This window comes from Dryas octopetala, chromosome 1, assembly GCF_963921425.1.
Source record: "Dryas octopetala chromosome 1, drDryOcto1.1, whole genome shotgun sequence".
NCBI classification, from domain to species: Eukaryota; Viridiplantae; Streptophyta; class Magnoliopsida; order Rosales; family Rosaceae; genus Dryas; species Dryas octopetala.
In genome coordinates, this window is record NC_141366.1 from 29,614,825 (window position 1) to 29,639,238 (window position 24,414).

Genomic DNA, 24,414 nt, shown 5'->3' on the forward strand with positions numbered 1-24,414 from the left:
AAAATGAAATAGCCATTATGTTTATCCTCATTACTTATTCCCCCCTTTGTCTACTCAGCCATAAGATCTTTCATTTGGTTTTTCAAATCCTGCATCTCATTCTCCAATTTATTGAACTTATCACACATATGTGTTTGACCTTCCACCTTTGAAATGGTTGCCCCAAATCCAAGCCCTCTTAGTCCTCCTCGTGCGTCAGGACCAAGTACATTTGTAAGGGCATTATCTTTTTAATAGAGCATTTCTCAGAGTCTGGTGCTTTATATTTTTTTCACTTTTTGCTGAAAATATATAATTACAAATATAAATAGAAAAATTTTAATTTAAACATAAACATTAAAATACACAGCAAATATTTTTTTACCACTATCTCTAGATCCTCAACTTCTTCATCCTCATCATTTTTCTTCATTTTGTAACCACGAATCCAGACATCAATTCTTGAAATTGCATCTGGTGTTTCACTTTCTTGTCGCTATAAAATAACAAGTATAGTCAACTAATGCTAATATTACTTTACACACTTTCTCACATGACAAAATTCATATGAAATTAAAAGTAATTTTACCAGTTCTTCCTCCAAACGAGCAAAGCTTTTACGGCTTGTCCTATGCACTAAAGTTTGTTTTGCCCTCATCTTTATGAATCTTTCACAGTTTTCCTACGAAAAAGATATATAAATAACAAGTTAGTATAAAAAAAAAAAAAAACATTTAGAATGTTGGAGGATATTGGCTAAAAACAGTAGATAGCCCACAAGTATACTTGCAAGCATAAAAGATGAGGGCAAATTTCTCTTGAATCTTAAGGTTTTCAACAGCATACATATGTCATCCCTTCGAAGCAGCCCAATGTTTTAACAAGTGTGCATGAATGTCTCCATGTATCTAGACAGGGCTTCACTAGACCAAACCTCACAGCAGGATCATATGAATAAGTAAACAAAACCTTACATCACTTTAAGAAGCTCCATCTCCCAGTCATTAATTAGTCCAAAATCCTCTAAGATGCTCGGTGCGCCCCCAGGTCACAACCCCAAATGCCATAACTATCCTAGTGTCCAACACTACCATTTTTGCCAATAGTGCACTGGGAGTAGAAAGTAATATAATCATTCTCTTTAACCATCCAACTTTTTAAGGCAATCACTTGTACTGTCAACCTCTGTATGTTTTTTGTAAGTTGACTTAATCAAAATAAATAACTTGATGTATAATCACCCTGCAAAGCTATCACTTATACAAGCTGATGAAATTACTAAGACATGCAGTAGCAAATGTCAAAAAACATTACCCTGAATGTTGTAGAGGTTCGTTTTTTGACAAAAGATTGCCTTTCCTCCGTGGATTGAATGTTATCTGGTTTGAGGAGGGCAGCAGCACGTGGTAGGTCGACCACTTTAGCTTGCTCCATCACGTCTTTAATTAATATGGATTGAAAATCTCTCCAATGCTTCTTCAACTTTTGAAATGTATATTTCTTATGGCATTCCTCAATAGCGAATTTTTACTACACAAAAAAAGAATATATACATATAACATTAGAGGGAAATTATAGAAATTATTCAATGTGTATGTGGGAGATTTATTTCTCTACAATACTGTGATGTGCTCCCATATTTGATTTATAAAATCTTGTGAAAGGTCCTTCCAAATTCTCCAAAGTCACTGGCAATAGCTCTCTTGCTATGGTACCAAGGAATGAAGCAAATTTTGCTACATCACCTCTATATGGTTCGCCCACTTCATTGAACTCCACTACAAGACGGGACTCTTTTGCTTTTCCTTTCCTAAGATTCACCATTTTTGTCTTGCCCCTAGGCTTTTTCTTTGACATTTCTGGATAATTAGGTACTTCATTAGGTGAAATCCTTGGTGGGAATTAGACCCTCCACCTGATATTCATAAGGGTTCATTCCCTTGTTGCATAGCTGCAGCTACAGCAGCGAACTGTTGCTTTTTCCCTCCTTTAGCTCCTTTTTTTGAAGACTTCATAGAACATAAAAAATATTATAAGAATAATAAACACAACCAATAAAAAAATTGTCATTAAAAAAACATAATTTGAAATGTATATGACATATTAAATGAGAAATAGGTTGGAGCTTACTTTCCCAGACATTACTTAAGACCTTAAACAAATCTGACCTGCAGTCAACAATATAGGTCCAATTAACAATGGGAAATGTAATATAAATCATGTTTAAAATAGAAAACCTAATTTGAAGACACTACCAGAATAGGAGCAACAAAGCAACCAAGCACCACCAAGATGCAACAAATCCAAAAATCCAGGCACAAAACAAAAATAAAAATTGCAGCAAACCAAAGAACCAGGAAAAGAAAGCTACAGGGAAGTAGCTCATGCACGTTCTGTTACTAGTGTCACTCTTCAGTATCACTTTGTTAAGTCAAATTAACACAAATTATTAGAGGTATATAAAAAAATTAATAACAAAATAATTCATGTAAATGAAACCTGTTGATGCAAATTTCCGTAAGAGAGATGCAACAACTTAGAAGGGATGATCTGGCTGATCTGAAGCCCTGCTGGATGATGAAGTGGAGGTTGAACCGAGATCTTCCTACACGAACACAAGATCAAAGGAGATGGACCGGTGTGGTACCAGCCAAATACGCTCCGATGATAAAGTCAGTGATGTGTATTTGGAGGTGTTTGTGTAAGAACAAGGAAGAACATGTGATGAACTTGGGAGAATGAGGAAGAACAAGGTAAGATCTCCTGGGTTTATTCTCAGCAAGTAGAGGATATTCTGATAGGCTTTTTGGTGAGTGAAGTTGTGTATTTCCCCCTCCTTTTTGTGCACATAAGGCAACTTATATAGGCAAAGAAAATGGTGAGGGGTAAGTTACCTGCATGAGGGTGAATGGTTGGGAAGAGGCCACGCGTTCGGTCATGAATAGTGGCATGCACAGCCACTCACCATCTTTACATTCAATGCTGCATTGAATGCAAGAATGGAAGATAAACTGGGATGCCCCAATAGTCATGACTGTGAGCTAGGAAGTCTCATCTGTCAGAGAGTCCTGTTAGGTGCACTTGAGTATGGCGGTTCGTCCCAACGTGATCTTCTTTAGAATAGCGGTGGGAAGCCGAGCCGATCCGAACACATGTTCTCATGTGTAGACATGAAACCCATGTGTGATTGGATCGGACATGGACAAGCCGGCCGAGCCAATCTGGTAGGTAGTGATCTCTTCAAGTCGTAGTTGGCTGTGACTAGAATTTGAGAGGATGATCACCAAAGGCCGAGCCGAACCGGGTGTCCACTTCATGATGGATTTCTCCAAGTGTAGAGAAAGTGTTGATTGGTTCGGATCGACAGAAGGCAGTTCCTAGGCCGAGCCGAACCAAATGGTCGAGATGATTCGGTAATGACAAGATTGTCAAAGCAAGTCTGATCGTGATCGGTCATTGGGCCGGACTGAGCCGAACTGAACCAATGGTCGAGATGATCCGGTGGTGACAAGATTGTCAAAGCAAGTCTGATCGTGATCGGTCATTGGGCCGGGCCGAGCCGAACTGAACCAATGGTCGAGATGATCCGGTGGTGACAAGATTGTCAAAGCAAGTCTGATCGTGATCGGTCATTGGGCCGGGCCGAGCCGAACCGAACCAATGGTCGAGATGATCCGGTGGTGACAAGATTGTCAAAGCAAGTCTGATCGTGATCGGTCATTGGGCCAGGCCGAGCCGAACCAAATGGTCGAGATGATCGGGTGGTGACAAGATTGTCAAAGCAAGTCTGATCGTGATCGGTCATTGGGTCGGGCCGAGCCGAACCAATGTTCGAGATGATCCGGTGGTGACAAGATTGTCAAAGCAAGTCTGATCGTGATCGGTCATTGGGCCGGGCCGAGCTGAACCAATGTTCGAGATGATCCGGTGGTGACAAGATTGTCAAAGCGAGTCCAAATCATGACAGGTCATTGGGCCGGGCCGAGCCGAACCAATGGTCGAGATGATCCGGTGGTGACAAGATTGTCAAAGCGAGTTCAATCATGATCGGTCATTGGGCCGGGCCGAGCCGAACCAATGGTCGAGATGATTCAGTGGTGACAAGATTGTCAAAGCGAGTCCGATCATGATTGATTGACCAAGCCAAAGTGATAAGACGATTGGGGTGGCTGACCATGTCAACCATTGACTGGTCAAGATGTCACGTAGGATCTTTGAGGCGGTGGATTAGAACATCCGAGCCGAGTTGAATATATGACTTTGTAAATGTCTCATGTACAATGATCATCTTGTCGAGTTTGATCAACAAAATGATGATCTGGCCCGAGCCGAGCCGAGCCGAGCCAAGGTGAGTTGTACAATCGTCGTCTCGTCTGGCCGAGCCGATCTGAGCTGAAGACTTTGGAAGTGATGTTTCAGGTTCTAATAGAATGTTTAATGGTTGAGATGTGACTGGAGAAAGATGATCTCCAAATCCGAGCCGAACTGATGGTATCCGAAAAAGATGATCTCTTGAATTTCTGGTGGATCCCAATGTCAGTTCGGATCGGACATGGGTAACCCGGAGGTAAGAGCCGATCTCATATGTACATGTTGTTGGCATTGCTAAGCTGAGATGATGACATAGATGGCTGGGTGTAACACCCCGAACCTCAGGCTCATAAATGCACTGAAACCTTGACATTTAAACCTCTTTTCAAAGAATGAGCCATGCAATTAACATAATAAACAAATATATATCTGATAAATCATAGTGTGAGCCCAAAACATTTATGTAAAATTTACTGTATAAATCCGATTAAATCAAATTAAAATGGGTCCCGCTGCATCGACATGGTACGGTCCGACCTCGATGGTCGTTACTACCTGGGGAACGTCAAAAACAAAATTTTGAGAAAAACTCTCAGTGATTGGACCAAATAACTTCAAAACTTTTCATTTGAAAACCATTTTATAAAACTACTCATTCTCTTTGAAAACCCCCAATTTTTAAGAATACGTTTTGAACTGATAAAAAGAATAACTAAAAATGTTTTTTATCAAATAAAATTTTGTGGTAATATCGTTGGCCATATAAGTACCCATTCGACGGGCTCCACACTGGTACCGTTACAAAACCGTCGCACCAAGTGGATCGTCTACATAACCTTCCACCCGCACCGTCGCAACGCCGTCATGCGAGTGGACTACGGTGTCCCTTGTACCGTCGCAACGCCGTCATACAAGTGGACACACGATGGCCTTTGTACCGTCAAATCGCCGTCGTACAATAAGCCAAAGTGTCGTACGTGCTCTTAAATTGCCCTTCCACCCACACCGTCGCAACGCCGTCATGCGAGTGGATTTAGGGTGTCCCTTGTACCGTCGAATCGCCGTCATACAAGTGGACTTATAGTGGCCCGTGTACCGTCGAATCGCCGTCGTACAACAAGCCAAAGTGTCGTACGTGCACTTAGATTGCCCTTCCACCCACACCGTCGCAACGCCGTCATGCGAGTGGATTTAGGGTGTCCCTTGTACCGTCGAATCGCCGTCATACAAGTGGACTTTTAGTGGCCCGTGTACCGTCGAATCGCCGTCGTACAACAAGCCAAAGTGTCGTACGTGCACTTAGATTGCCCTTCCACCCACACCGTCGCAACGCCGTCATGCGAGTGGATTTAGGATGTCCCTTGTACCGTCGAATCGCCGTCATACAAGTGGACTTTTAGTGGCCCGTGTACCGTCGAATCGCCGTCGTACAACAAGCCAAAGTGCCGTACGTGCACGTAGACTACCCCCAAAGGGCGAGGCATCCCGGCACACGGCCCAAAGCCTATGTGTGTGCCGTGATGGGTCCCAAAGACCTACTTAATAACCGGTGGGTACTTAGACGGCCTACCAAATAATTTGTTTAATCCTTACTCATATACCTCAACAATAAACATTTCCTTCTCTAGTTCGGCAATTATCGCCATGACATCTCTATAATTCCTACTTAATCCTTTAGTCTCAATCTTCGTCAATTCCTTTCTCGTGGTCTAAATCCTATATTTAGCTTCCTCTAACATAAAGCATCAAATCACACAAACCGACAATTCATTAACGGTACTCCACATTAAAAATCCGATAAGTTTCACTCGCAATTTAACTATGTAAAAGACCGAAATACCCTTCACGGTGTCATTGCTCGGATACCAAATCCGGCAGCATAACGGCATCGGGAATGAGATTTCCCGAGCCCGTGTACCTGTTAAGACCAGACAACCAACAATATACCATAGATTCTTCAACTAGCTGTTAAATAACCGAAACGAGCGGCCAACCACCACACATGGTGGCTGCCCGGCCATAAGCAGCACACAAAAATAACCCCAAATAGTCACCGAACCTAAAATTTAGCTACTAGGACCCTAGGAAAGTGGGAAAATACGAAAAAACCATCCAACCTGCCGCCACGGAGGGCGGAGCCGACGGTGGCAGCGGCGGCACAAACCCAGGAATACCCAAATTCATCTCCAAATAATCCTAATTGCATAATAGAACCCTTATTTGCACAAAAACAGTTCAAATTCAGCTTCATATTCAAGAAATTCGGAATAGGCAAAACCACTAAAGATTGAATTTCTAAATCTCAAAATTGAACATCAACACCTTAGGGGAAAGATTACTCGTACCTAGAGGATCGATTTTGTCAACTGGATCGATGGCCAATTATCGCCGGAAACGCCGGAATTGGCGGCGGAAGCCGGTGGCTGTCTTGGCTTCCCGAGCTCATTGCTCCGTCGTGGAGCGTCGTCTGGATGAACGGGGCCCATGGTTGAACTCGCCGTGGTGAGAGGAAGAGGACCCAGTAGGTCCGGTGTCCTGTCGTCGCCGGAAAGATGAGATCGCCGACGGTGAGCTGTGTTTTCTCTCGGCTGTTTCTGCGCGTGGGAGAGCTCGCCGGTGCAAGGAGGACTCGAGGGTGGATGGCCGGCGGCTAGGGGTCACGTCAGTGGCCTTCGGCCGTCGTGGGTTGGCCGGCGAAGGTGAGTTCTCACCGGAGCTGGCCGTGCGCAGGGAGAGGGAAGAGAAGGCTGAGGGAGAATCGGGGAGAGAAAAATAAAAAGAGGAGAGAGAGAACCTTCTAGAGAGAGAGAAAGAAAATTCTAGGAAAATCTGATTTTTAAACCCAATTTGTCCAATTTTACGAAATCGCCCCTCGCTTCAAACGCCCATATCTTTCAAACTGTAACTCGGATCGACGCGTGCTACGTGTCTATGAAATCGTGGGATCGAAACCTATCTAACGGACCCAAAGTCAAAATCGAAAGCCCATTTATTTTAAAAGTCAACTTTGGGTCAATCTCCATTTAAAATAAATCCAAAACCCTTTTAATTTCCAATTAAATTCTTAAAATGATCAAAATAAATCCTCCAATTATTTAAAATAAAACTTTGAAAAATACGGGATCTCACACTGGGTCTGATCAAGTTGACCATTGAAAAGTCAGAGCAAAAATGGGACCTGGTGTGTCACGTGTTGGTCTGTGATTGGCCATTGAGTCCATGTGGATTTATCCACAAACAAAACCAATAGACCAATAATTGATGATTGTAATTACCGACTCATCAGTCATGTCTTCACAGTCATGTCTTACATAATCTTCATCGTCAAGGTTTAGGTCAAGTTGAGAGACATCTAATGGTGCAGATGGCGTGTAATCATTCTCATCAACATTCTCAAACTCATAAAAACCTCTTGGTGGTGCCTTTAGTACAACATACCAATTGGACGTATCATTCTCTCTTGAGTAAAACACTTGCTTTTCTTGTGACGCCAATATAAATTGATCTTTCTCAAATTGATGTTGCCCTTGGTGGAGATTAACCAATGTAAAGTTTGAAGATTGTTGGATTAAGTTTATTGAAAAGTATAATCTTCATACAAACGAAGGGTTGCTTGGATTATATAATGAAAGGCAAAGATGGGTGCCTGGAATTTTGAAGGATGCTTTTTAGGCAGGTATGTCTACTACTGTCACACCCTAATCCTGAATAAAATCTAATATCTAGGAGTGAAGCATGACTTACATCATAATCGCAGATTAATAAAATTATTTTTACAATTAAGACGTGAGAAGAAAAGAAAAGAAAATAATATAAAATAATTGAAGAGATTAAGTAAAGTGAAAATGAAAAATAGACTTTATTTAGCAAACTACTATTCCAAGAGTACCATACTAGATATTCATTTTCTTATATATTACAATATATTGATAAACAAACAAAACATAGTACTCCAGCAAATTCTCTAAATTTTCCTTGGGTATTCCACATCATTGGTCATATTTCTGTCACCTGCATGATTTATTAGGGTGTGAGCTTTTAAGGCTCAGTAGGGTATAGTGATCCCTCATGGCCAGTTATCACATTTAATCAATGTCTCAGTAAAAGAAAATAAATACAGATAATGATTTCAATTATATGCAATGAGAATGTGTGTACTCACTCCTTAACCATTCCCGTTGACACATACCCAAGACAAACAGGGCTACACGTCCCATACCGTGCATCATTCCACTGTGGCCCCGAATGTCCCAAGTATAAGCCAACACCCGTCCGTCCCTTAAGCCCAAATATTTTGAATATAATTAATTCCACTTTTTCTTCAATAATTCTTCCACAATCATGAGATCACCAGGTACATCTCCCTTTCTCCATGGTATCTCTAATAAATCACGAGACCACCAAGTTCATCTCCCTCTCTTCTTGGTGTCTCAATTAATCATTTTCTTAACCTTGTTCACAATCACACTTTCCTTATGCACTTATGATTGTGCATGTAAAGATAAACATTAATGCATGTATAGAAAAATTAAATAGTACATGCCTAATAATTTAACCTTACGCAATTTGAGTGTATCACAGACTTAGGAATTTCATAGTACACACACAAGATTAATAATAAAAGCTCATTCACAAATATAATGCACTTGATACATTTAATGAAGAAATAACATCACAAGTAATAAAGATAAATTATCACAAGAAAATAAATCACACAACATGACACAAGGATTAATTGAATATAGTCCAATCATTGGGGAAATAGAGACCCTACCTTAATTTCTTGAGCACGAGTTCCTTCTTGGTCTGTTCCTATGTGTTCGGTTCTTTCTTTATACCCCCCTTGAGTTCTATAGAGGCTAAAAGCTGTGAGTTCCTTACTAGAGTTTCCAACCTCTCTTTCTCTTCTTCTTTTTTCTTTCTTATTTTCTTCCTTTGGGTTTTAGTTATGTCTAGGCAATCTAGTCTAGCTGCTGGACTCTTTTTTTTTTTTTTTTTTTTCTTCTTTCTCTTTCTTCTTCTCTTTTCTTTTTCTCTCGGGTTTCTTCTTTGGTCTCCTCTGTTCAGTTTTCTTTTTTGCTGCTCAAGACTATTCTTGAGCATACCTTATAGTCTAATTGGCATGCATTTTCAGTTAAGAAGGAATGTATCTAATGATTATTTAGATAAGGACTTATCCTCTAAAGGAATCATCACCCTTGATCAAGGCTTAGGTGTTCTAGTTTTGAGAAAGCTGATGGCGTTGGTTATTATCTCTTCTTCCTCTTTTTTTTTTTTTTTTTAAGTTGGGCTTTGTATGTTATAGAAAATTGGGCTAAAACCCAAACATTAGAAATGTAGCCCAAAGTTTATTTATCTATTTATTATTATTATTATTTATTTTATATATATATTTTTAGGACATTACAACTACACAGCGTAGTGAGAGCATGCATGCATTCTTTGATGGGTATGTAAATTCAAATACCACCTTGAAACAATTTGTGGAGCAATATGAGAATGCGTTACGAGATAAAGTGGAAAAAGAGAACCAAGCAGATTTTTGTTCTTTGAATTCTCAGATTCCATGTATCATTTGTTATCACATTGAAAAACAATATCAATACAAGTGCAAAATTCAAAGAGTTCAAACAAGAGTTAATAGATAAAATTTGTTGTGGACTATCGGGATATAGATAGAATGGTACAATTTTTTATTTTCTCGTGGATGAAGATGTAGCGGTTGGAGAAAACAATAGATATGATTCTTTCATAGTCCATTTAAATGAGGCGGGTTGTGAAGTGAATTGCACTTGTCGACTATTTGAGTTTAGAGCAATATTATGTCGACATGCAATTGTGGCGCTAATTGACAAGAAAATTTTTCAAATTCCAGATAAATACATTTTAAGATGTTGGAGGAAAGATGTAAAGAGGTGTCATAGTAATGTGAAAATTAGTTATAATGATTGGACTGCGAAGCCTGAAGCACAACAATTTGATAAGATGTGCAATTGATTTTATGAGATGACATACTTAGCAACTGGCAATGATGCTAAATGTAATATGGTGATATGAATCATTCATGATTTGAAAATGGAGCTAACTTTGAGTGACGTTGTTTGTGAAAGTAATCCAAATGAAACTGATTTGACTGAAAAGACAACAAATGATGGTGAGTTTAATGGCATTTTAGAGAACGGTTGCGATTAGGGCTGCCCATCGATTGGTTCGGATCGATATTGGGGCTTACCAAATCAAAATAAAAAAATTTGGTATTTTTTGGTTCGGTAATTTTTGGTAAACTTCAATTTTCGATAATTTTAGTATCAGATACTTTCGGTTTATTTTCGATTTACTTCGGTATATTTTCGGTTCATTTTCGGTTTACTTCAATTCATTTTCGGTTTAATTATAATAATACTAATTATTATATACCAATATAAATTAAAATTTAATCAAATATGATGCATACAATATAATGTTTGATGAATATATATTTGCACAAGTAGTATTGGTGGTTTAGTATAGTACTAGTATTAATTGTAATAATATTAATATTAGTAATAATATTTACTAGTATAATTAGTTTAATAATATGTATTAGTACATATCCTATTAATTTAGTATGTATATATATCGATAAATATGAGTAGGTATATATATATATATATATAGAATAGTGCTCTAAAATTTACTGATTAGCAAATTAATACAAAGCTAACCATGCTCTTGGGACTACCACATAACTAATCTCATAATCCGAACCATCAATTATTTAGGTCATACTTCAAAGATCATCATTGCAAAAAATTAACTAAATCATAAATCATTTAGTCATCTAATTGTGATCAAATAAATAGACGATCAGTATTTTCGATAAAAACATATAAATAGTTGTTGTTATAATCAAATGACTAAATGACTAAATGACTTTTGATGTTGGAGATTTTTTACAAGGATGATCTTTGAAGTAGGGCCTAAAAAATAGATGGTTCGGATTTTGAGATTACATTGTGTGGTGGGTCCAATAGGGTGATTAGCTTTGTATTAACTTACTAATTAGTTAGTTTTAGAGCATTCTTGTATATATATGCATTACTTACCTAAAGATGAGATTCTTATTTTCTTAAAAATAATAACATTTACTTTATTAGAGAATGACTCTATATCTTAACTCATACTTTTGATAATATTAATATGATAACATTATACAATTATGTTTTTTTATAGTTGTTTAAGATATTAGTAGTTTAATATTTATTGTACCACTAACATAATAGTATTATATAAGCATATATAACTAAATTTCAGTAATTGTTTTAGTTTTTTTCGATATATATTTCGGTTTTTTCGGTGATAATTGATTCAGTTTCTTTCAGTAATAATTTTCAGTAATCGATCGGTTTACCAACTTTTTTCGAAATTTTTCGGTTTCGGATTTTCAATTTTCGAATTGTGAAAATTGGTATACCAAACCAAAAACATTTGGTCGATAGTCGATTGGTTCGGTAAAAACCAAACCAAAAGGCAGCCGTAGTTGCAACATTCTAAATCCACATATAGTACGAAGTCAAGGTCATCCCCCATTCAAGTGAAAGCAATCGAAGATGGAGCAAGTTGCTCGAAAAAGAAATGAAAGAGAAAAGCAAAAACAAATCTAATGACCAGCCGATAGTAAAGGTTAAAATAAACTTAATTTTAATGATAAGTTTGTTCAATATTTTCTTATTTGATTGTTCTTATCATTGATATTTGTTTCATTATATCTTTAAGGATGATGAAAGAATAAAATATTCTGGTGATATTTCTAGGACACAAGTTGGCATTGTGCTTTAGGTATTAATAACTACCAAGTTTCTATTTATATTTAAGAGATAATTACACATTTGGTCTATTTATTATTTCATAATTTTCTTGTTGTCCCACGAATATTTTTAAGTGCCAATGAGTCCATGAAATTTTTTAAGTGCCAAATGAGTCCACAATTAACTGAAGTTTACCACCTTAGTCAATTCAGTCAAAATACCCTCAATCGGACATCAATTTTGGTCATATGAGGAGTACATGGAAGTGTAGAAAAGAGAGGATGATACATGAAATCATCGATTTGCCCCTCTATGTGCGCCCCACGCGAAAAAACTTAATGCCTGTTTGAAGTATTTTGACGGAATAAACTAATGTGGTAATTAACGTCAGTTAATTCGTAGATTCATTTGACACTTAAAAAAATTTGTGGACCTAACACGGAAATTATGAAATAATAATTGGACCAAACCTTTTGGAGTGTAGGATGCAATCAATCTAGGACTGTAGGTGGTAGAGTTTAAATTAACAGGGAAGGTTAATTAACTGAAGTTTGTGTGTGTGTTTTTTTTTTCTTTCTTTAAAATAATTAATGATTTCTTAATGTAAATTAAAGATTTGATTAACTTAAAAAAAGATGATATGGCATTTGGGATACATATTTGGGACCCCTAGCTTTTTATGATTGTACATGCTGTAAAGCCTGTAATAACTTAAACCCATGCGGGAGTGGATAAACCTCCAACTCTCTAAGACCGCCAAACTCAAAAAACCCAGAGAGACCGTGAGACATTAGACAATGGCAGCAGCTCCAGAGCTGTTTTCCTATTCCTACTCCTACACTTGCCCAACTCTCTCTAAGACCCTCTCTCTTCTCTCTCCCCCATTTCCCAAATCTCTCTCCCCTCCAATTCTTCGCACTCCCTCCCTTTCCCTCCACACTTGTCTTCTTCCCACTCCTCCTCGCTTCCTCTCCCGCCTCTCCGCCAATGATTTTGACATTTCCGTAACGGATAACCAGCAAGAAGAAGAAGAAGAAGAAGAAGAGGGAGAGCTTGTGGATGATGAGTCGGACGGAGGCGGCGACGATTCCTCCAACGTCCACGCCCTCGAAGAAGACGCTCGACTCGCTGTTCAAGAGTTCTCTTTCTCTTTGTCCCGCCAACTCAGAATCGGTGCGTTTTTTATCATTCTCTTCATTGTACTCTCCGTGTCTCTTTCTGCCTCTAATTTTCTCAGGCTTTGGTTTTGATGCTTGCCTAGTATTTTTGGAAATTCATAATGCAACTCAAATTAGGGGAGATAGCCGGTTTTAGTAATTTTATGCCAAACCCAGTTCATAGTTTGACCAAATTATTCTGAAATCTACTAACTTTTCCAAAAAAAAAAAAAAAGGAGGCTGCCTTTAATTTTTCAATGGTTTTTTTTTAATGGGTTCACAAAATTCATTTAAAAAACGTTGGTTGAATTTTTGCCCATTTTATTAAGGCATTCTTGAATAATAAGTTGTCAATGTGGCATGAGTCATTTGGTTGTGTATAATGACCATATATAACTGTCATCTGATGGTTTTAGAAGATGAGCAAACTGATCAAGAGCAAATTGGTCGAAAGCAGAGGAGGCAGAAAAGTACAATTAAAAGTGTGAGTAAGCGTCTTATCACAGTTACTTTCAAATTTTAGTGATGAGAAACTCATGAGAGTTCTGTCTGAGTACAATGATATCTTGATAGGATTTCAGTGCAGTGTATAATGAGATGTTTGAACCAGAAAGCATAATGTTGTGCTTATTGAATACTGTGCTCGTTTTTGTCAATCTTTTTCTGCCACTAGGTATCATGAACAATTTGCCGGAGTGTGTAGAATTTGCATATATCAATTTTTTTATCTTATACTTCTGGAGCATTCGTAGTTTTATTCTTTCTTTTCCTTTTTGTTTTTTTTTTCTTTTTGCTAAAGTATAATGTTGGTTTCTATAAGGCAATCAGACTGTTGTTTTCAAATAATGTAAGTTGGGGACTCTTTTTGTTGAAATGAAGAGAAAGCAGAGAACATCCATAGTCTCTAAACAATTCAAATTTCATTTTCAGATCCCTGATCATCTTCTTCCAAGGGTTGCGATTGTTGGAAGACCGAATGTTGGTAAATCAGCATTATTTAACCGTCTTGTCACGGTACTTAATCAGAATCTGGTCTTCTATTATTTAATTATCATTAAATTAATGAGGAATATATAATTTTGAGCTTTCACGTGTACTTGTCTCTATGTTTTTAACTCTGTAAGTGGACTTACATCTTCTTATGTTTTAATTTTTGTTATGTATTGCAGGGGAACAAGGCAATTGTAGTTGATGAACCTGGGGTTACTAGGGATCGCCTGTATGGTAGATCCTTTTGGGGGGACTATGAATTTATGGTGGTGGATACTGGTGGTGTTCTTACAGTTTCAAAGTCACAGGCCAATGTCATGGAAGAATTGGCTATTTCAACAACCATTGGTATGGATGGAATTCCACTTGCCTCCAGGGAGGCAGCTGTTGCCAGGATGCCCTCAATGATTGAGAAGCAAGCTACTGCAGCTGTTGAAGAATCATCTGTCATTATTTTCCTCGTTGATGGCCAGGTAGATTTTATGATAAATACTTTTTGGACCATGTGCAATGTGCTTCTTTTGCTAGTTGATAAGTGTAAAGAAAATATGAGCTGCAATATGCTTATACATTATTGGTTATTTGAAGATGCAAATTTTGCAGTACATAACATTGGTCTTACTACTTCCATATATTGTTTTTGTGGCCAAATAAAGATACATTAAAGCAAAAGCCCAAAGTGATTATACAATTGCGGAGAAGTCATTAAAAATATTATGTGAGCGCGAAAGTGATATGTACAATTTTTGGAGAGGCTATCAAGTGTAGTGTGGGGAAGCATCCTGGATTTGCTAGAATATCAAAAAGAAGGCCTGCATGTAGCATCAAGAATGCATCGTAAACTTGCGAAGTCAGAAAGCACATGCTAAATATTAGTAATCTTAAACAAAATTGTATTATAGAAATTGTTAATTAGTACAGATAATACTGAATACACATGTTTTTTGATGATAAGGTGGAGGAAAGGTACTTTGGAACTTTTAGCTTCTCTTTGGATGTCTTTGTCAAGCATTTTGGAGATATTCTTTTTTGTTAAACCATCTCGAATGGGGGTAGTTTTGAATTGAATGTAATGTGTTTTTGCTTGAGGATGTACATTTGATTATGATGGACTTGTCATGCTTGCTACTTTTAGTTTTACTTTACTTCCATTTTTTGTATTAATAATATATTTTTTTGTATAAAAAAATATTGAATACTCCCAGGAATAATTGAAGTTGTGAATCACTGTGCATAAGCTGGAGTAATGATTCCAAAAACTCCACAAAGCTTTGATTTCAATAGAGATAACAATTTTATTTTGATACTTATTTCCAATTTATTATAATGATGACCATTTTGTATGCATAATATGAGTTTATTAAATTATATATTTGAAGGCATTTATGTTAACATGTATTTTGGTGAAGCTTGTGATTTTGACCTTGAAAAAGAGCTTGGCTTTATGATGGTAAAGATAATACTAAGTAATATTGACAATGGTTAACAGGCAGGTCTAACTGCAGCTGATGAGGAAATTTCAGATTGGCTACGTAAGAACTACTCAGATAAGTACATCATTCTTGCAGTTAACAAGTGTGAATCTCCACGTAAAGGAATCATGCAAGCATCAGAATTTTGGTCCTTAGGGTGAGCTGAACTCTTTGCACCCCCCCCCCCCCCCCCCCCCCCCTTTTTTTTTTTCTTTGTAAATAAAACTTAAAATCACTTCACAAAAATTTTGAAAAAGGGTTCTGGTCTTCAGTCAGTAGCAATGTCTATCTATAAATCTAGTGAATTGTCCATTCAATATACATTGTTGTGTTCAAGGCATAATGTACAAAGTATTAGATAGTAAATTCTTATTTCTATCGTACTATACCTATAGTGCGGGTTGTTGAGTTGTGCTTGGTGCAATGATGATAGCATTGTTATAGGCTCAACCTCATCATCCTCTCTATTGCATTGATTCCCTCTCCTGTAAGGCTAAACCTTCCATAATAGGACAAGTATGATAGTGGGTTTAGATTCTTTGATTTTGAGGTTCATTCTGAGTTTGTCTGTTTAGGTTTTTTTTTTTTTTTTTTGAGAGGAAGCATAATGATTGTATTAATAAAAATGTAGAGTACAATCAAAATGGACACACACACACACTCACCTTGTTAGAAGACTCTCAAATGATGATTTGAGAGTCCATTGTCCAAATGCACTTTCAAACCGAGTGAGATTGGGAATGATTAGTGAGGTTTTGGAGTTTATAGAGAGATTGTGTAAGTTGGAGAGAGAGAAAGGATAAAGAGTTGGAGATCAGTGGGTTTAGAGAGGAAATCAATTGAGAGTTTTAGTTTTATTTAGTCTCGCTTGTCTTTTTACATAAGGGTAAAAGAGGTATTAAAAATTTCATTAAATGGGATTGAGAAAAAGGAGTCAAAATAGAGCCACCCTAAAAATATGTAAGTTAGTTCAAGTTTAAGTTTTCGAAAGCTGATGCTTGGGAGAATATAATGTCTAGTTTCTTATTAGGGTTTGTTAGGTCTCAATATATGAAAATTTTATGCTTTTCATTTATGCTATTATTTGTAATTAACAAAATTGTAGTTGTTGACACACTTAAGTTTTGCATCTGGTGGACACATAAAAATGTAGTATATCTAATATTAATGTACAGAGCATGTTTTTTGGTTGATTGACTAGGTTTTCACCACTTCCTATATCTGCTATATCTGGGACTGGAACTGGAGAGCTTCTTGATCTTTTGTGTTCAGGGCTGAAAAAGATTGAGGTTTGTAATCTCAGAAATTTTATTCCTGGTATAACAGTCTTCCAATTTGACTGCCTTTTTTTTAATGCTGAAATTTGATTGACAATTGACTCAACTTTACCATCTCAAACTTACTTTTTAAGTAGTATTTTTTTATCAAGATTCTCATTTTGAGCTTGTTAGTTAACTTTTCAGTTCAATTAGCATCCAATCATGCTTAATTGAAAAAGAAAAATTGGTGCTTCTGGTCATTCCTGAAACCCAAGAAAGCATGTTCGTGTCTTGTTCTAAGAATATTTTCATTTCTCTATGATATAATTTATTATGCATATATTATATGCAGGACCCAGAAGTTTATGATGAACAAGAAGATTATGTTCCTGCAATTGCGATTGTTGGCCGACCAAATGTTGGTAAAAGTAGCATTTTGAATGCATTGATTGGAGAGGACAGGACAATTGTTAGCCCAGTCAGTGGAACGACCCGTGATGCTATTGATATCGAATTTACTGGACCAGATGGACAGGTTTGATTGATTTGCAATTTTCCGTTCTGCTATTTCACCTGTTGTTGACTGTTTTAACACAAAATGTTCTGCACAGATCTATTATGTGATCTGGACGGACGTAAGACTCAAAAAATAACACTTCAGTGATATATATATATATATATATATATATAGGTGTTTTTCACAATAATATTTATCTAACTCATTAAATGGAGTTTTTATATAAATTTCCTATATGTGGATTTCTTCCTTGGAATACCTAGAGATTTTCCAGTGAAATTGAAGATTATCAAAAGTTTGATGGCGAATTTTTATGTTGAGACTGTACCATGCTGTCTAGCCTAACCACCTCATTTACTTCAATTCAAGTACGATTATTTTTTTCTACTGCACCACGGAATTAGGGCTACAAATGAACCAATCTACTCAGCAGTGCTTGGCAATGCATGTGGGAGGATGAAATGTCAAAACGGCTGGATTGGACTTGAGTTATTTTCTTTTCCCCTGGTGCCTTGGATGTTTGACTTTGGAGTTTAGGCCACTCACAGCAAGGGCATAGTGTGGCTGTCGGATGTAGCATGCGTGTCAGTGTGTGGAAGCTTGATCAACAATGCTTTGACAGATATGTGGTATAGCTGGGTGGAACAAAATTAGGTTCTGATGCTAAATTTGTGTAGGAAATATAGAGAAAAAGGAAGGCAGAAATAGAAAAAGGAATGAAAGAGAGGGAGAATAGAGGAGGGAAGAGGAGAAGAAAAAGAGGATTGTTTGGGGGTTCAACTTTCATTCATCGATAGTGAAGAAAACTACACCATGACCTATTTATTAGGCCAGTCCAAACAATCAATCCCCTTAATTAACTCTTTTTACACTGATTCCTTAATCAATGCCTTAAATTCCTTAATCAAAACCTAAATTTCCTAGTGAAATCTTTAATCAATTCAATATCCTATTTATCTCTTTAATCACATCCAATTCTCCAATTGCATCCCTAAATATTTGATCTCCATGATTCTTCACCAATATCATGAGGAACCAATTGTGGAATAGGAAAACACTAAGGAAGAAGTCATGTCACAAGGCTGTTAGGGAAATGTTCTCAACTGTTGATTTTAAAATTCCTTCAACTCCTGTGTCTCATTCAACCCAGCTTCTAACCAATCACACTCCTTTTCGCTCAACCCAATTGTATGAAAAGAAAGAATTCCTTGTTTCTGATCTTGCTACTTTCAATATTAGAAGAGAAATTGATTGAAGCTCCAAAGTTGCATGCTCATAAACATTTCAAAACTTGAGGTCTTCTTTTCAAAAAAAGAAGTCGAGGTTGTGTTTTCCCGACCAGCGACAAAAGTGGAAATCATAATTTTAGAGATTTGATTAGGGGTTTTAATTTGAGTTGATGTTGGATTGTCTAATATAATTTCCTCTTTCCGTCTGTTTCTAAGCTTTCAATTCTGTTTTATAAAGACCCATGGAAATTTTCTGATAATTTACATAGAAAGGTGAGCTAGGATGTAACTCTTTGTAGATCGACTTAAATTACAAAATATTGAAATCCTATTGATTCCCTATTGTTCTTCTCTTCCTATCTTCCTTTCCCTTCTCTTTCCCTTGCTTCCTGTTGGTTCTGCATCATTGAGTTTGGGAAGTTGCCCTTGAGCCGTCAAATATATTGAGAGCTCTATTGTATACTATCAACCTGAGCTTGAACAAGCAATGGTTTGTTGGCTGAACCATCAAGATACATGACAGCCGTATTCACCGACACCTCCTTGGACTACGTCCGACAAGCCGCCCCATGTCCTAAAAGTCTTTGATCCATAGGTGCCAACGAATGCCTTTGGTTTCGGGGTTCGGGTTGGCTCATTTGCTCCCCTAAATGGGATACTATGCCTATTGTTGGTTTACATTCTTGAAATATGAGTACTCTGTTTATATTCTTCTTCTTTTTTCTTCTTTATAGTGCCTAATTCCCTCCCATATGTGAAGATAAAACCTTGTTGAAATAAAAATCTCAGATACTTATAGTGCAATTATTTGTTTTGCAGAAGTTCCGGCTTATTGATACTGCTGGAATCAGAAGAAGAGCAGTCGTTGCTTCATCAGGTAGTATGACGGAGGCTTTATCGGTAAATCGAGCATTTCGTGCCATTCGCCGTTCTGATGTTGTGGCTCTTGTCATTGAGGCCATGGCTTGTATCACAGAACAGGTACTTTTTCCATTGATTTTTTTTTTTTTGGCTGGAGTTATCATTTCTATATTGCTGTAAAGAACATGCCTACGCTTTTCTGCCTTAACGTATTTCAGTAGAAACAAACTAAGTTGGGTGTGGTTGAAACATATTTTAAAAAATAACGAATTATATATGTATATAAATGTGCTTCTATGTCTATATCATGACATGTATTTGATATTATATATATTAATCACATATAAGCTAAAAAAAATTATTATTTTATAAGAAATAAAATTTCAATCAAATTGAGGTGGAGAAACTTCTTAAAATAAGTCATGATATAACTTCGTCAGCATTTAGGTTACATGTTACCTCTTTAGCTTTGTACAGGAACACTTATCGATTTGCTGGAAATCCCACCATTTGTCTTATTCTTTAATAATTTTTTTTTGAAAACTACAATGCAAATGGACATCATCCTCCCATAACCCTAGGCCCTAGCATGTCCTGGCAGACTTGAAAGGCAGTTTGATTCATTCAAACCTAGTTACTGGTCTATGATGTATATGAATAGAAATATATTTTCTATTGAACTTTTGGAAATTACGGTTCTCTTCAAATAATTAATGAGTTAAATTGACCTTTTTGTGTGCCTTGTTGGCAGCTGTTAGTTTTTGTTTTCCCTTTTAGGCTTTATAATCAGTTTGAACGAGCAAAAATTTTGGGATATGTAATCAGATATATTTGCCAGCTTTGCTTGTTTATTTTCAAAATTATGTGCTCTTTAGCAAGGGAAAATCTGTTTTTTCAAATGAAAATATAATTATAACATAGGATATACTTTACTGAAAAAGAAAAGCAAACAAAGTTGTAATTTTTTATAATGCTATCTTACCCAGGGGCAATGTTTTTTTGCTTAATCCTATATCTACTAATTTTTTGTCCAATTTTCATAATAGCTCTTCGATGCTAAAGAGATTTGGATTGCAACTATTTAGTTAATTAAATTCAGTTTATTACAGGAAGTAACTCATTCAAGACTAAGTGATAGTGAAAACAGAACCATGTACCTTCTTTTTGTTTAAAGAATGTCTTCAAAGCATAGCTTTATAAATTATGTCAGTATATTTTTTTAGAGAATGGCATCACGGCTTTCTAATTAGATGAGATGTTTTCTTTCCACGAGTAGATTTCTTTTTAACTATAGTTTGTCTGCATGAATCTCCTAGGATTGCAGGATTGCTGAAAGGATAGAAAGAGAAGGGAAAGGTTGCCTGATAGTTGTAAACAAATGGGATACAATACCAAATAAAAACCAACAGACTGCAACACACTATGAGCAGGATGTTAGGGAGAAGCTTCGCATTCTTGGTTGGGCGCCTATTGTATACTCAACTGCACTTGCTGGTCATAGTGTTGATAAGTATGTTCTTTGTTAACACTATCTCTTATATAGCTTAACTTGCAGCATATTTGCATTCTGTACCTAACTTCATGCATGAAACCCATATTCTCCATTGATATCATAAGAAGAAAGAAATGGACACCTTTAACTGTCAGTTAAATCAGCTTGATTTTAGGCTTTATTAAAAATCAACATGGTATCAGAGCAAGAAATCCTAAATTTGAACTCCTTTAATTGAAACCTCCCTATATAAATTTGAATTCCACGTAGGGTTATTTTTGGATTGTAGAGTGTAGCTGCTCTACTGCTATCTTTAGGCTTTGTGTTTTGCCATACTATCTAGCTGGTGGAATTCATAGCCACGACTGATCATCATTTTGCAATTTATTAAAAAAAATTAAAGTCTTTTTTATGGTTTGTTCTTCTCATGATGTTGAAGCTACTGTAGCTCTAAATTTACCTGGTATCAAGCAATGAAAGCTTCCTGGTTTTAGGTGCTTTGTTTTTTTTTTTTTAGTTTTGTTATCTGTTTCTTTCATCCTAAGTTTCCAGCCATTGGGTTGCCTGGTTTCCTTGCAAATAATCATGCTTGATGTGTCATGAAAAATATTATATAACATATATGTGTGATTGTATACTTGGAACAATGAAGCAATGAAGCAATACTTGGATCATTTATATGTGTGATGTGGTCATGAAAAATATTATATAACATAGATAATATATTTGTGTGATTGTATACTAGAAACAATGAAGCAATAGTTACCACCTCTGAGAAAATGCATTACTGTGATATACAAGCAATTTAGCATGGCAAGTCCTGGTGTAAAACCCCTGTAACCCCAAAGAATTCTTTTTTATATTGAATTGTTGGCAAAAGCTCATTAATGATATTCCTGTCTTGTTGGTTTAGGATTATCATTGCTGCTAGCACTGTTGAGAAAGAAAGATCAAGAAGGCTTAGTACTTCTGTAGTAAATCAAGTGGTACAGGAAGCACTAGCTTTTAAATCACCACCAAGGACACGAGGTGGCAAAAGAGGGCGCATCTATTACTGCACTCAGGTACTTGTTTTATGCAGTGCAAACAGTGACCATGTTATGTTTATTTATTTATTTATTTATTTTTTTTTTCGGGTGATTATATGTCTTGCATTCCTGTTGATTATAAATCTTTCAAAAGACACCCTTGTTTATTGTAACTTTTAGATGTTAATGTCATATAATTTTGAGATTTATTTTTCTTATGAGAAAAAGCATGACTTTTTTAAGTTTTGGGTGATTCAGTCCTTTAAGTCCACTAATGCAGGAGCCAAGTTCAAAGTAGTTTAAATCAGTCCATCCAAGTTCCAAGCACCACATGAAGAGTCTTTTTATTTAATGAATGCAATTTACACATGAAGAGTTTCTTTATGTCACCTGTTCAAGGCATTAAGTATTATGAGTTATGTCTCTTAGAATTCCTAGGCGTATTAATGTGGGTCTTATTGTTCATGTATCAATGACTATAAAAGGGCTGGTTTGTAACCTTTGAGAGAAGTTAATGGTGAAAGAAATCAGATTTTTCTGCTTGTGTGTGAAGCACGAGTTGACTTGGAGTGATTCCAAGCCACCTTCGGTGAGATGCCAAAGGCCGGTGTGATGCCGGAATTTTTCTATTTTTTATTGGAGTATGCCAAAGGCCAGAGTGAATCCGGATCTCTATCTTCTCTTCCCTACTCTTACTATTGTCCTACATCACCCACTCTATGAACTACTTTCCGTGCATGCCTAACTTGAGGATAGCATCTGTTGTAAATTTGCATGTCATAAATTACATATCCAGTATTTTCTTATAAGGCGACCCACAGTTGTGTATTTACTTCATATCCATTTTGCAGGCTGCTATAAGGCCACCAACATTTGTGTTTTTTGTTAATGATGCAAAACTTTTCCCTGAGACTTACCGCCGTTATATGGAGAAGCAACTGCGGTCAGATGCAGGGTTTTCAGGTACTCCAATTCGGCTTCTATGGAGCAACAGAAGGAAATCAGAAAAAGATGAAGGTCAGTTCTGGTTTTGTTTGTTTTCCTTTTGGGAGGTGGAAGGGGTAGATCTTTTTGGTTTCATATGGTCTATCTGTGATCTGTCTGCCATTTTTGTTGACTTAAAGATGCGTATTCTCTTCTTTGGAAAAACATTTGGACTTTAAGAACTTCAGAAAATAACCTGTAGCACATGCTTCCATCTGTTTTGCACAAATATGCAAATGAGGATAACTTTATGGCCCTATTATACATAGATGCGTCTGCAAACTTACCTTCCCCCTCCCATTTTTGTGATGATCCCTCTTGAATTCTTGATTATGTTGTCTTGCCTACATGAGTTTTCTATGTTTTTGTGTCGTTTGAATGCCCAAGAAGACAATAATCAATTTGAAGGCTGTAAATCATATGTCCACAGGCAGAGCTGCAACAAGGACACAAGCAAATCTTGTGCCACGTGACAGAAAACTGGAATTAGCTACATGAAGTACATTGAATGTAGTGTTATCTCAGAACCGGCTAGGAGGGAGTCTATGTTGGCACAGCTTTGTGCATGGGAGATACTAGTTATCAGATGCTGAAGTTAACCTTGCAAGGTGGTTGATGTGAAATTTCTCTGTTTTCATGCTTGTTGGTTGGAAGAATGCATAATTCTACTAACCCATCTTGCGCAAAAGGACTGGCATTGCATGTATATTCCCTGATTTTGATGTCTTCTTGTAAGTTGGGCCTTGGAATTTTACTTTAGAATCAATGTAAATATGATATGAAGATCAAGCAAATCTTTTTGATAATTACCACATGCTGTTTTTTTATTATTATTTTTTAAGCGGCTTTTTTAATGACCTCAGATGCTTTTGCATTTTGGGCCCATATCAGAGTTAGATGCCACGTGTCGTCGTGGAATGGGTGGGAAATTATTTTGGGGTCAAACCCATTTTTGCCCCCTACCACTCATTGCCATGTCATTAAAAATGTTAGGTCGACTACGTCCAATGTGGCACTTAACAGTCCCTTTATCTTAATCCTTAACGGATTGACCATTTTATATGTTTTTTTTAGTTAATGGGGGAATTTGAAATGTTTTATAATTCGTGGACCAACTTGAAATGGACCCTATAGTTGATGGATGTAAATGTACTTGAGCAAGTAATATAACAAGAGGAATGCTAGTTGCCTAATCTTTTTATGCCTTCTTTATTCTCTTGTCAATTATGAAATATAGTATTAAAGATCGATGTGTTCATTATCTAGATCACCTTTTAAAGATTACCAACGCAAAAAATTAACTAAATTAGAAATTGTTTTGTGATTTAATTGTTACCAAATAAATACA

At 36.7% G+C, this 24,414-nt stretch overlaps 1 protein-coding gene and 1 pseudogene across 2 annotated transcripts; one reads left to right on the top strand and one right to left on the bottom strand.

Moving 5' to 3' along the window:
- Nucleotides 1-50: 50 nt before the first annotated feature.
- On the bottom strand, nt 51-1,793 carry LOC147299613 (uncharacterized; annotated as a pseudogene).
- Nucleotides 1,794-12,795: 11,002 nt separating this feature from the next.
- On the top strand, nt 12,796-23,875 carry EMB2738 (GTP-binding family protein). 2 transcript variants are annotated; one of them, XM_086229810.1, is made up of 12 exons: nt 12,796-13,250; nt 13,651-13,718; nt 14,165-14,248; nt 14,404-14,697; nt 15,714-15,853; nt 16,898-16,985; nt 17,308-17,490; nt 19,521-19,682; nt 20,879-21,072; nt 21,968-22,118; nt 22,934-23,099; nt 23,497-23,875. In XM_086229810.1, exons 1-12 carry the CDS (start codon nt 12,875-12,877, stop codon nt 23,562-23,564), a joined length of 1,974 nt encoding a protein of 657 aa, XP_086085936.1. In that variant the 5' UTR covers nt 12,796-12,874; the 3' UTR covers nt 23,565-23,875. The 2 variants fall into 2 exon arrangements, with proteins under 2 accessions (XP_086085936.1, XP_086085937.1); XM_086229811.1 differs by having other exon boundaries at nt 13,654-13,718.
- The last annotated feature ends 539 nt before the right edge of the window (nt 23,876-24,414 follow it).